Here is a 13,721-nt window from a genome sequence, read left to right on the forward strand (position 1 = left end):
GCCCCAGACATCCCCTCCGCCCCCTTCACTCTCCCCCCCCGCCCCGGATTTCCCCCAGGGGCGCCCCTGCAGACTGCCCCACAACCCCCTGGCCACACCCCCATCCCACCCCCCAGACAGCCCCCCGCACGGACCCGTGGGGAAGTTGTGGGTCTCCGCAGTGAAGACGACGTGCCGGGTCGACGTCCTCTTCTCGAAGCAGCTGGGGCGGGACGGGTCGCGGGGCCACAGGGAGCACACGGCCCGGCCTTGGACGGCGCTGGGGGGAGAGAACCGGCCACGGCCATCAGCCACCGAGCCCCACAGCCACCCCCTGCCCCATGGGGGTGGGGGGAGAGAACCGGCCACGGCCATCAGCCACCGAGCCCCACAGCCACCCCCTGCCCCATGGGGGTGGGGGGAGAGAACCGGCCACGGCCATCAGCCACCGAGCCCCACAGCCATCCCTGCCCCACGGGGGTGGGGGGAGAGAACCGGCCACGGCCATCAGCCACCGAGCCCCACAGCCATCCCTGCCCCACGGGGGTGGGGGGAGAGCATCCCAGCCACGGCCATCAGCCACCGAGCCCCACAGCCATCCCTGCCCCATGGGGGTGGGGGGAGAGAACCGGCCACGGCCATCAGCCACCGAGCCCCACAGCCATCCCTGCCCCATGGGGGTGGGGGGAGAGCATCCCAGCCACGGCCCCCAGCCACAGAGCCCCACAGCCACCCCCTGCCCCATGGGGGTGGGGGGAGAGAACCGGCCACGGCCATCAGCCACCGAGCCCCACTGCCATCCCTGCCCCATGGGGGTGGGGGGAGAGAACCGGCCACGGCCATCAGCCACCGAGCCCCACAGCCATCCCTGCCCCATGGGGGCGGGGGGAGAGCATCCCAGCCACGGCCCCCAGCCACAGAGCCCCACAGCCATCCCTGCCCCATGGGGGTGGGGAGAGAGAACCGGCCACGGCCATCAGCCACCGAGCCCCACTCCATCCCTGTCCCATGGGGGTGGGGGGACAGCATCCCGGCCACAGCCCCCAAACACAGAGCCCCACCCCATCCCTGCCCCATGGGGGTGGGGTGACAGCATCCCGGCCACGGCCCCCAAACACAGAGCCCCACTCCATCCCTGCCCCATGGGGGCGGGGGGAGAGCATCCCAGCCACGGCCCCCAGCCACAGAGCCCCACTCCATCCCTGCCCCATGGGGGTGGGGGGACAGCATCCCAGCCATGGCCCCCAGCCACAGAGCCCCACAGCCATCCCTGCCCCATGGGGGCGGGGGGAGAGCATCCCAGCCACGGCCCCCAGCCACAGAGCCCCACTCCATCCCTGCCCCACGGGAGTGGGGGGACAGCATCCCAGCCACGGCCCCCAAACACAGAGCCCCACAGCCATCCCTGCCCCATGGGGGCGGGGGGAGAGCATCCCAGCCACGGCCCCCAGCCACAGAGCCCCACAGCCATCCCTGCCCCATGGGGGTGGGGGGAGAGAACCGGCCACGGCCATCAGCCACCGAGCCCCACTCCATCCCTGTCCCATGGGGGTGGGGGGACAGCATCCCGGCCACAGCCCCCAAACACAGAGCCCCACCCCATCCCTGCCCCATGGGGGTGGGGTGACAGCATCCCGGCCACGGCCCCCAAACACAGAGCCCCACTCCATCCCTGCCCCATGGGGGCGGGGGGAGAGCATCCCAGCCACGGCCCCCAGCCACAGAGCCCCACTCCATCCCTGCCCCATGGGGGTGGGGGGACAGCATCCCAGCCATGGCCCCCAGCCACCGAGCCCCACAGCCATCCCTGCCCCATGGGGGTGGGGGGACAGCATCCCAGCCATGGCCCCCAGACACAGAGCCCCACTCCATCCCTGCCCCACGGGAGTGGGGGGACAGCATCCCGGCCACAGCCCCCAAACACAGAGCCCCACAGCCATCCCTGCCCCATGGGGGTGGGGGGACAGCATCCCAGCCAGAGCCCCACTCCATCCCTAGCCCAGAGCAAGTAAGAGTTTGAATGCAAGCCCAGCCGTCAGCCCCAGCCCCACGGATGGGGGTCCCAGGCAGGCACCTGCTGTTGTCGGAGAATTTGATGACGTTGTTTGGGTTGCTGCTCTCCTGGGTGCGCATGATGGAGCCGAACAGCGACTCTGCGACCTCCTTCCCGTCCACCAGGAGGCGCCCTTTGAAGAACCAGTGTCGGCTGTGCTCGCTGGGGGGCAGGGATGGGGGGTGAGACGTGCACACGGGGGGCCTTGCCCTCTAGACGGGTGCAGCTCCCTCCCGGCCCCGGGGCAGGGACTGGCTGGCTCGGGGGGCAGGGAATGGGGCAGGGGTCTGTCCCCTCTGGGGGGCACCGGCTGCCCCCAGCCCCAGGGCAGGGACAGGGACTGGCCGGCTCAGGGGGGCGGGAACGGGGCAGGGGTCTGTCCCCTCTGGGGGGCACCGGCTGCCCCCAGCCCCAGGGCAGGGACAGGGACTGGCCGGCTCAGGGGGGGGAGAATGGGGCAGGGGCCTGTCCCCTCTGGGGGGCACCGGCTGCCCCCAGCCCCAGGGCAGGGACAGGGACTGGCCGGCTCAGGGGGGCGGGAACGGGGCAGGGGCCTGTCCCCTCCAGGGGGCGCTGGCTCCCACCAGCCCTAGGGCAGGGACTGGCTGGCTCGGGGGGGGGGAGAATGGGGCAGGGGCCTGTCCCCTCTGGGGGGCACCGGCTGCCCCCAGCCCCAGGGCAGGGACAGGGACTGGCCGGCTCAGGGGGGGGAGAATGGGGCAGGGGCCTGTCCCCTCTGGGGGGCACCGGCTGCCCCCAGCCCCAGGGCAGGGACAGGGACTGGCCGGCTCAGGGGGGCGGGAATGGGGCAGGGCCCTGCCCCTCCCGTGGGCACCGGCTCCCCCCAGCCCCAGGGCAGGGACTGGCCGGCTCGGGGGCGGGAATGGGGCAGGGGCCTGTCTCCTCTGGGGGGCACCGGCTGCCCCCAGCCCCAGGGCAGGGACAGGGACTGGCCGGCTCAGGGGGGCGGGAACGGGGCAGGGGCCTGTCCCCTCTGGGGGGCACCGGCTGCCCCCAGCCCCAGGGCAGGGACAGGGACTGGCCGGCTCAGGGGGGCAGGCAATGGGGCAGGGGCCTGTCCCCTCTGGGGGGCACCGGCTGCCCCCAGCCCCAGGGCAGGGACAGGGACTGGCCGGCTCAGGGGGGCGGGAACGGGGCAGGGGTCTGTCCCCTCTCGGGGGCGCCGGCTCCCCCCAGCCCCGGGGCCGGTACCTGTTGGACTGGGCCAGGTCGAAGCACTCCACGCTGGTGGGGTTGCGCCCCAATTTCGTGAAGAGCTCGGTGTAGAAATCCAAGTCCCAGGAGTCGAAGGCCAGGCCTGCGGGGAAGGGGGGGGGCACAGACCTCTGACCCCCAGCACTGCAGGACATCGGGGGGCCGAACCTGGGCTGCCTGGGACGTTGGGGAGCCACAGCTCTCACCCCACCCCAGTCGTGCACTTTGCAGAGCCCCTGCGTCAACCCTGGGGTGCCCATCTGCTCCCCCAAACCCTGAACCCCTGCAGTGCTCAGCCGCTCCCCCACCTCCACCATACCCAGCCCCCCCCAACCCCGGGGTGCCCATCTCACCCCCTACACCCCCAACCCCTGCACTGCTCAGCCGCTCCCCCAACCGCACCATAACCAGCCCCCCCAACCCCGGGGTGCCCATCTCCCCCCACACCCCCAACCCCTGCAGTGCTCAGCCGCTCCCCCACCTCCACCATACCCAGCCCCCCCCAACCCCGGGGTGCCCATCTCCCCCCACACCCCCAACCCCTGCAGTGCTCACCCGCTCCCCCACCTCCACCATACCCAGACCCCCCCAACCCCGAGGTGCCCATCTCCCCCCACACCCCCAACCCCTGCAGTGCTCAGCCACTCCCCCACCTCCACCATACCCAGCCCCCCGAACCCCGGGGTGCCCATCTCCCCCCAACACACCCCCAACCCCTGCAGTGCTCAGCCGCTCCCCCACGCCCGCCATACCCAGCCCCCCCCCCCCCCCCCAAACCCTGGGACTCAGACCCCAGCCTGACTCCCATGATATCCACCCGCCCCCCATTAGTCCTGGTGCTCAGCGCCCAGACCCTTCCCACGTCCGCAGGTTCTTCCCCCCCATACCCAGCCCCCCCAACCCCAGGGTTTCCATCTCCCCCCCACACACGTCCCCAACCCCTGCAGTGCTCAGCCGCTCCCCCAGCTGCCCCCCCATACCCAGCCCCCCCAACCCCAGGGTTTCCATCTCCCCCCAACACACCCCCAAACCCTGCAGTGCTCAGCCGCTCCCCCAACTGCACCATAACCAGCCCCCCCAAACCCCGGAGTGCCCATCTCCCCCCCAAACCCCCAACCCCTGCAGTGCTCAGCCGCTCCACCCCCCCACCATACCCAGCCCCCCCAACCCCGAGGTGCCCATCTCCCCCCAACACACCCCCAACCCCTGCAGTGCTCAGCCGCTCCCCCACTCCCCCACCATACGCAGCCCCCACCAACCCCGGGGTGCCCATCTCCCCCCAGACCCCCAACCCCTGCAGTGCTCAGCCGCTCCCCCACTCCCCCCCCATACCCAGCCCCCCCGACCCCAGGGTTTCCATCTCCCCCCCACACACGCCCCCAACTCCTGCAGTGCTCAGCCGCTCCCCCACCTCCACCATACCCAGCCCCCCCCCAACCCCGGGGTGCCCATCTCACCCCCTACACCCCCAACCCCTGCAGTGCTCAGCCGCTCCCCCAGCTGCCCCCCATACCCAGCTCCCGGCTGGCTCCCTCCAGCGCGGTGCGGCCCCCCCCCAGCACATCCACATGCCAGGTGGGGGCCGGGCGGGCGGCCACGGCGAAGCTGCGGATTGGCTCCTCGTAGCGCTGCTCCGTCATCCGGTCGCTGAGCACCCCCTCCAGGGCGGCCTCCTCGGCGGGCGTGGGGCGCCGGGCGCACTGCCGGGGGGGGCGGTGTCAGACGGGGGGCTGTCTCCCCTCCCCGGGGGAGCAAGGGGACCCACCCCTCCACATTGAGTAGGGGAAGCTACCACCCACCCCTCCCCGCTGGGGACAGGCAGAGGGGGCGCAGGGGGGCTGAGAACACGGACCCCCCACCCCGGGAGCAGGAAGAGGAGACAGACAGACCAAGCCCCCCGGCTCGCATTGGGGAGGGGGGCAGCCAGCAGCCCAGGAACTCCTCCCACCCCACACTGCTGGAAGCCCCCCCAGGGGTTCCCCCCTCACCTGCAGCAGGTAGCGGTGGGAGCGCTCGACACGCTCCACGCAGCCCAGCCCCACGGCCCGGCACACGGACGCCACGTTGGTGGAGAACGCCGTGGAGAAGTTCAGCCTGCGCCAGGAAAGGGGTCTCAGCCCCAGCCCCACAGCTGCCCCTCCGCTCCACAGCGCCCTCGCCTATGCCTCCTACCCTGCCCCCCGGCACCGCCCTGGGGCCAGCCCTGTCGGCCGGGGGGGGGGAATGCCCCCTATGAGCCCTCTGCCCGCTCCCTGCCCCACAGCCACCCCCCAGCGCCTCACTGGGGCCAGCCCTGTCTGCTGGGGGAGAGCACCCCCTACTGAGCCCTCTGCCCGCTCCCTGCCCCACAGCCACCCCCCAGCGCCTCACTGGGGCCAGCCCTGTCTGCCGGGGGGGGAGCCCCATACTGAGCCCTCTGTCCGCTCCCTGCCCCACAGCCACCCCCCAGCACCTCCCTGGGGCCAGCCCCGTCTGCCGGGGGGGAACGCCCCCTATGAGCCCTCTGCCCGCTCCCTGACCCACAGCCACCCCCCAGCACCTCACTGGAGCCAGCCCTGTCTGCCGGGGGGAGTACCCCCTATGAGCCCCCCGCCCTGCTCCCTGCCCCACAGCCACCCCCCAGCACCTCACTGGGGCCAGCCCTGTCTGCCAGGGGGGAGCGCCCCCTGCTGAGCCCTCTGCCCGCTCCCTGCCCCACAGCCACCCCCCAGCACCGCCCTGGGCCCTGCCCTGTCTGCTGGGGGGGAACGCCCCCTATGAGCCCTCTGCCCGCTCCCTGCCCCACAGCCACCCCCCCAGCACCTCAGTGGGGCCAGCCCTGTCTGCCGGGGGGGAGCACCCCCGGTGAGCCCCTGGCCCGCTCCCTGCCCCACAGCCACCCCCCAGCACCTCACTGGGGCCAGCCCTGTCTGCCAGGGGGGAGCGCCCCCTGCTGAGCCCTCTGCCCGCTCCCTGCCCCACAGCCACCCCCCAGCGCCTCAGTGGGGCCAGCCCTGCCTGCCGGGGGGGAACGCCCCCTATGAGCCCTCTGCCCGCTCCCTGCCCCACAGCCACCCCCCAGCACCTCACTGGGCCCTGCCCTGTCTGCTGGGGGGGAACGCCCCCTATGAGCCCTCTGCCCGCTCCCTGCCCCACAGCCACCCCCCAGCACCTCAGTGGGGCCAGCCCTGTCTGCCGGGTGGGGAACGCCCTCTGCTGAGCCCCTGGACCTCTCCCTGCCCCACAGCCACCCCCCAGCACCTCACTGGGGCCAGCCCTGTCTGCCGGGGGGGGGGAACGCCCCCTACTGAGCCCTCTGCTCGCTCCCTGCCCCACAGCCACCCCCCAGCGCCTCAGTGGGGCCAGCCCTGCCTGCCGGGGGGGAGCGCCCCCTGCTGAGCCCCTGGCCTGCTCCCTGCCCCACAGCCACCCCCCAGCGCCTCACTGGGGCCAGCCCTGTCTGCCAGGGGAGAGCGCCCCCTACTGAGCCCCCCGCCCCGCTCCCTGCCCCACAGCCACCCCCCAGCACCTCACTGGGGCCAGCCCTGTCTGCCGGGGGGGGGAACGCCCCCTACTGAGCCCTCTGCCCGCTCCCTGCCCCACAGCCACCCCCCAGCACCTCACTGGGGCCAGCCCTGCCTGCCGGGGGGGAGCGCCCCCTGCTGAGCCCCTGGCCCGCTCCCTGCCCCACAGTGCCCCCTATTCACCTCCCCCCTGGCACGGGCCCCCGCTGAGCCCTGGCACGCACCGCGGCCCGATCTCCATCAGCAGGTCGGTGGGCGCTGGGCGCAGGAAGGACTCGGCGGCAACGTCTCCGGATTGCAAGGGGCAGCCGAAGAGCCAGTGCAGCAGCTGGGTCTCCTGGGGGCTGGGGGGCGACGCGCCTGCAGGGGAGGAATGGGGCTGTGTTACCCAGCAGGCAATGGGGCTGAGGGGCGCCCCCATGGGATCTGATGCCCACTCCCAGCCTCACGACGGGGTCAGCCCACCGGTGCTTCCAGCCCCATGCCCGGTCACTGCCAGCGGCTTCAGAGGGGACGAACACACGGGGCGATCGGCGAGCGACCCAGCCTGTCGCCCACTCCTGGCAGCCGGCAGTCACAGGCTAGGGGGCTTGTGACCCGACCACCGTGGCTAACAGCCACGGACGGGCCAATTCCTTGCTGAGCCCAGCCTCACCCCCGGCAGAGGTCCCCAGGCTGACTGGGTGCTGGGGGGAGAAACACTCCCTGTGGCTGTCTCACAAACAGATAGTTAGTTAGGGGTTAACGTCTCTCCTACCTGTAACGGGTTAAGAGGCTGGGTAAACCTGGCTGACACCTGACCGGAGGACCAAGAAAGGGGCAAGATACTTTCAGATCTGGGTGGGGGGAAGTCTTTTGTTTGCGTTCTTTGTGTTGGGGTTGTTCGCTCTTGGACAAAGAGGGACCAGACGTCCACCCAGGCTCTCCAAATCTTTCTGAACCAGTCTCTCACGTTTCAAACTTGTAAGTAACAGCCAGGCAAGGCGGGTTAGTCTTATGTTTGTTTCCTCAACTTGTAAATGTTCCTTTTGCTGGAAGGATTTTACCTCTGTTTGCTGTAACTTTGAACCTGAGGCTAGAGGGGGCCCCTCTGGTCTATAGGAATCTGATTACCCTGTAAAGCATTTTCCATCCTCATTTTACAGAGATAATTTTTACCTTTTCTTTCTTTAATTAAAAGCTTTCTTTTTAAGAACCTGATTGATTTGTCCTTGTTTTAAGATCCAAGGGGATTGGATCTGGACTCACCAGGGACTCGTGGGGGGAAAGGAGGGGGATGGTAAACTTCTCCTTGTTTTAAGATCCAAGAGGTTTGGATCTGCTTTCACCAGGGAATTGGTGAAGTCCCTCAAGGCAACCCAGGGAGGGGAAAGTTTGGGGGGAACAGAGAGTGCCCCAGACACTGGGTTCTGGGTGGTGGCAGGGTTACCAGATCTAAGCTAGTAATTAGGCTTAGAAGTGTCCATGCAGGTCCCCACATCTGTACCCTAAAGTTCAGAGGGGGGAAGGAACCTTGACAGGCTGGTTTTAAACCTGCTGCCTGTTCATTTCAGTGGGTGACCCCCGGTTCCTGGGTTCTGTGAGCGGGTAAATAACACTTCTCCTAGGCACTTTCTCCACCCCACTCATGGGTTCACAACCCTCTGCCATATCCCTCCTTAGCCGGCTCTTTTCCAAGCTGAACAGTCCCGGGCTCTTCAATCCCTCCTCACACGGATGCTGTTCTCGTAGCCTTCATCATCGGTGTTGCCCGTCTCCGGACCTTTTCCAAGTCTAATTTTTGTGGGTTTTTTTAAGACGGGGCAACCAGAACTGCACGTGGTATTCAGGGCGTGGCCGGAGCATGGATTTCTAGGGGCAATATGATATTTTCTGTCCTATTATCTATCCTTTTCCTAGCGGTTCCTAACATTCTGCTCGCTGTGTGACGGCCACTGCACGTCGGGTGGAAGTTTGCGGAGAACTAGCCACACTGACTCCAAGATCTCTGTCTTGAGTGGCAACAGCTAAGTTAGACCCCGTCACTTTGTGTGCGTAGCTGGGACTGGCTTTTCCAGCGTGCGTTACTTCGCGTTTATCAACGCTGAAATTCACCTGCCAGTCTGATGCTCAGTCACCCAGCTTGGGCCTCGCTGGAGCCCTGAGTGCGACTATTCTGAATAATTTCGTACCGTCTGCACATCTTGCCCCCTCCTGGATTAGCCCTTTGTCCAGATCCATTACGAAGACGCTGAACAGAACTGGGCCCAACATCACGATTTACCCCTCCCCAGGCTGAAAACCGACCGTTTGTTCCTACTCTGTCTCCTCTCTCCGGTTATCGAGCCACGAGAGGACTTACCCCGTGACTGCCAGCTTTGCTTAAGAGCCTTGGGTGAGGGACGCTGCGAAAAGCTTTTGGAAAGTCCAAACGCTGGATCCCTCCAGCCCTCTGGCTTGTGCCTTTCGCTCCTTTCTCTTCACACTTTTTTAGCCTCCCGGATTACGCCTGTCCACGTGACATGCCAGAGTTTATTCCCCGTTCCATTTCCCCGTGCAGGATCGATTTCCCCGTTCCATTTCCCCGTGCAGGATCGATTTCCCCGTTCCATTTCCCCGTGCAGGATCGATTTCCCCGTTCGATTTCCCCGTCCAGGATCGATTTCCCCGTTCGATTTCCCCGCGCAGGATCTGACTTTCACTTTCCGAAGGATGCCTTTTCGCCTCTAACCGATTCTTTTACCTTGTGGTTTAGCCACGGTGGCTCTTCTTTGATTCTCTATGATTTTTAATTTGGGGCCAGACATTTCATTTGAGCCTCTGTTATGGTGGCTTTGAAATCGCCACGCAGCTTTGTGGGCACTTCGCGCTTGGGACGCCACCTTCCCATTTCCTTGTCGCTAGTGGCCAGGCTGGGCAGGGAGGCAGCCCCAGGCTCTGGGTGTCCCTACACCCGAGTGCCAGAGGCTGGGAATGGGCGACAGGGGAGGGGTCACCTGGTGATCCCCTGCTCTGTTCACTCTCTCGGGGGCACCGGGCACTGGCGGCTGCCAGCAGACAGGGCGCTGGGCTGGACGGACCTTTGCTGTGACCCACTCTGGCCGCTTGTCAGACCTGCCCCACCTTTGGGGGGTGCCAGGACTAGCTGCTCCAGAAAGCTTCGTTGTTGGCCCCCCCGGCCATGGGCCCCCCCCGTACCTGTCCAGCTGACGTTGTAGCACAGCTCCCGGTGCAGGGCGCGGACGCCCCCCAGCACGGCCTGGGCCGAGCGCAGCAGGGAGACGGGGACGCCCTCCGCCCCGGGGCGCTGGTAGTAGTGCAGCACCGCCATGGCTGGGTCCTGGGGGGGCGGGGGGGAGAACAGGGTAAGCGCAGAGCCACACAGCCCCCCCACAGTGCCCCCCAGCGCCCCCCACAGCCACACAGCACCCCTCCCCAGCTACAGTGCCCCCCAGTGTACCCCCACAGCACCCCCATACACCACCCGCAGAGCCCTACACAGCCACACAGCCCCCCCACAGTGCCCCCCAGCACCCGCCACAGCCACACAGCACCCCCACAGCACCCCCCCCAGCTACAGTGCCCCCCAGTGTACCCCCACAGCACCCCCATACACCACCCACAGAGCCCTACACAGCCACACAGCCCCCCCAGTGCCCCCCACAGCCACACAGCACCCCCATACATCACCCCCAGTGCCCCCCACAGCGCCCCCACAGCCACACAGCGCCCCCACAGCACCCCTCCTCAGCTACATAGTGCCCCCCAGTGTACCCCCACAGCACCCCCCATACACCACCCACAGCGCCCTACACAGCCACACAGCCCCCCCACAGTGCCCCCCAGCGCCCCCCACAGCCACACAGCACCCCTCCCCAGCTACAGTGCCCCCCAGTGTACCCCCACAGCACCCCCATACACCACCCATAGAGCCCTACACAGCCACACAGCCTCCCCACAGTGCCCCCAGCACCCCCACAGCACCCCCATACATCACCCCCAGTGCCCCCCACTACACCCCCCACAGCACCCCTTCCCAGCTACATAGTGCCCCCCAGTGTACCCCCACAGCACCCCCCATAGCGCCCTACACAGCCACATAGCCCCCCCACAGTGCTCCCCAGCACCCCCATGCATCACCCACAGCACCGCTACACAGCCACAGTGCCCCCCACTGCGCCCCCACAGCCACACAGCACCCCCACAGCACCTTCCCAGCTACACAGCGCCCCAAGTGTACCCCCACAGCACCCCCATACACCACCCACAGCACCCCTACACAGCGCCCCCCACTGCACCCCCCTGCAGCCACACACCCCCACCTCATTGAGCCCCCCCACAGCCACACAGCACCCCTCATACATCACTCACAGCACCCTACTTAGCCACACAGTGCCCCCCACTGCACCCCCACAGCACCCCTATGCAGCCACACAGCACCCCCTACGCCACCCCCATGTACCCCACAGCCACACAGCACCCCCCACAGCAGCCCCATAGCACCCCACACACACACCCCCAGCCCCCCCAGCAAGCCCCCACATGCAACCACCCACAGCCACACAGCACCCCCATACACCACCTATGTGCCCCCCATGCACCGCCCCACAGCCACACAGCACTCCCATGCAACCCTCCATGTGCCCCCATGCACCCCCACGTGCCCCCCACAGTGCCCCCGATGCACAGCCCACAACCGCAGCACCCACCACAGCACCCCCATACATCCTCCATGCACCCCTCCAGCCACACAGCGCCCCATAGCACCCCCAACAGCAGCCCCCATAGTCACAGCACCCCCATGCAACCCATGTGCCCCATACACCCCCACATGCCCCCCACAGCATCCCCATGCAACCACCCACAGCACCCCCCATGCAAGCACCCACAGCCACACAGCACCTCCCATGCACCCCCCCACAGCGCCCCCCATGCACCTCCCCACAGCACCTGTCATGCACCCCACAGCGCCCCCCATGCAACCCCCACAGCAACACAGCGCCCTCCATGCAACCACCCACGTGCCCCCCATGCAACCTTGACAGCCACACAGCGCCCCCATAGCACCCCCCACAGCCACAGCCCCACCCATACCATCCCCCATGTACCCTCCACGTGCCCCCATGCACCCCCCGACACACAGTGCCCCCATAGCACCCCCCACAGCCACAGCACCCCCCATACACCACCCACAGCACCTCCCATGCAATCCCATGTGCCCCCATGCAACCCCCACAGTCACACAGCACCCCTATACACCCCCACAGCACCTCCCCAGCCACACAGAGCCCCCAGATCCAACAGTATCCCCCATACCACCCACCATACCTCCATGCAACCCCCCACACATCACCACAGCGCCCCCCCACTGCACCCGTCTGCAGCCACACAGCACCCCCCACAGCCACAGCACCCCCCATACACCACACACGTGCCCCCCATGCACCTCCCGCACCCGCACAGCATCCCCCACTTACCCCATGCACCCCCGACACACAGCACCCCCACAACAGCCCCATAGCACCCCCCACAGCCACAGCAACCCCCCATACACCACCCACAGTGCCCCCCACAGCGCCCCCCATGCAACCCTGACAGCCACACAGCGCCCCCATAGCACCCCCCACAGCCACAGCCCCACCCATAGCATCCCCCATGTACCCTCCACGTGCCCCCATGCACCCCCCAGACACACAGTGCCCCCATAGCACCCCCCACAGCCACAGCACCCCCCATACACCCCCCACAGCACCTCCCATGCAATCCCACGTGCCCCCATGCAACCCCCACAGTCACACAGCACCCCTATACACCTCCACAGCACCGCCCCAGCCACACAGAGCCCCCAGATCCAACAGTATCCCCCATACCACCCACCATACCTCCATGCAACCCCCCACACATCACCACAGCGCCCCCCCACTGCACCCGTCTGCAGCCACACAGCACCCCCCACAGCCACAGCACCCCCCATACACCACACACGTGCCCCCCATGCACCTCCCGCACCCGCACAGCATCCCCCACGTGCCCCATGCACCCCCCAGACACACAGCGCCCCTACAGCACCCCCCACAACAGCCCCATAGCACCCCCCACAGCCACAGCAACCCCCCATACACCACCCACAGCACCTCCCATGCACCTCCCGCACCCGCACAGCATCCCCCACGTGCCCCATGCACCCCCCAGACACACAGCGCCCCTACAGCACCCCCCACAACAGCCCCATAGCACCCCCCACAGCCACAGCAACCCCCCATACACCACCCACAGCACCTCCCATGCACCTCCCGCACCCGCACAGCATCCCCCACGTGCCCCATGCAACCCCCAGACACACAGCGCCCCTACAGCACCCCCCACAACAGCCCCATAGCACCCCCCACAGCCACAGCACCCCCATACACCACCCACAGTGCCCCCCACAGCACCCTCCATGCAACCACCCACGTGCCCCCCATGCAACCCTGACAGCCACACAGCGCCCCCATAGCACCCCCACAGCCACAGCCCCACCCATAGCATGCCCCATGTACCCTCCACGTGCCCCCATGCACCCCCCAGACACACAGTGCCCCCATAGCACCCCCCACAGCCACAGCATCCCCCATACACCCCCCACAGCACCTCCCATGCAATCCCACGTGCACCCATGCAACCCCCACAGTCACACAGCACCCCTATACACCCCCACAGCACCTCCCCAGCCACACAGAGCCCCCAGATCCAACAGTATCCCCCATACCACCCACCATACCTCCATGCAACCCCCCACACATCACCACAGCGCCCCCCCACTGCACCCGTCTGCAGCCACACAGCACCCCCCACAGCCACAGCACCCCCCATACACCACACACGTGCCCCCCATGCACCTCCCGCACCCGCACAGCATCCCCCACGTGCCCCATGCACCCCCAGACACACAGCGCCCCCACAACAGCCCCATAGCACCCCCCACAGCCACAGCAACCCCCCATACACCACCC

At 67.8% G+C, this 13,721-nt stretch overlaps 1 protein-coding gene across 1 annotated transcript in view; it reads right to left on the reverse strand.

Annotated features, from left to right (window-relative positions):
* The window catches only part of LOC115643450 (phosphoribosylformylglycinamidine synthase-like), a gene marked incomplete at its 3' end in the record, with an annotated part of 36,905 nt that overhangs the window by 13,299 nt on the left and 9,885 nt on the right, over positions 1 to 13,721 (reverse strand). Inside the window, exons 3-9 of the mRNA XM_030547496.1 lie at positions 9,928 to 10,069; positions 6,975 to 7,110; positions 5,236 to 5,341; positions 4,761 to 4,947; positions 3,245 to 3,350; positions 2,054 to 2,194; positions 135 to 259 (exon numbers count right to left, since the gene is read on the reverse strand). Of these exons, the coding sequence (XP_030403356.1) occupies positions 135 to 259; positions 2,054 to 2,194; positions 3,245 to 3,350; positions 4,761 to 4,947; positions 5,236 to 5,341; positions 6,975 to 7,110; positions 9,928 to 10,069 (943 nt within the window). The remainder of the gene's footprint in view (positions 1 to 134; positions 260 to 2,053; positions 2,195 to 3,244; positions 3,351 to 4,760; positions 4,948 to 5,235; positions 5,342 to 6,974; positions 7,111 to 9,927; positions 10,070 to 13,721) is intronic.

The sequence above is a fragment of the Gopherus evgoodei genome, unplaced genomic scaffold (assembly GCF_007399415.2).
Source record: "Gopherus evgoodei ecotype Sinaloan lineage unplaced genomic scaffold, rGopEvg1_v1.p scaffold_60_arrow_ctg1, whole genome shotgun sequence".
In the NCBI taxonomy this organism is placed as follows: domain Eukaryota; kingdom Metazoa; phylum Chordata; order Testudines; family Testudinidae; genus Gopherus; species Gopherus evgoodei.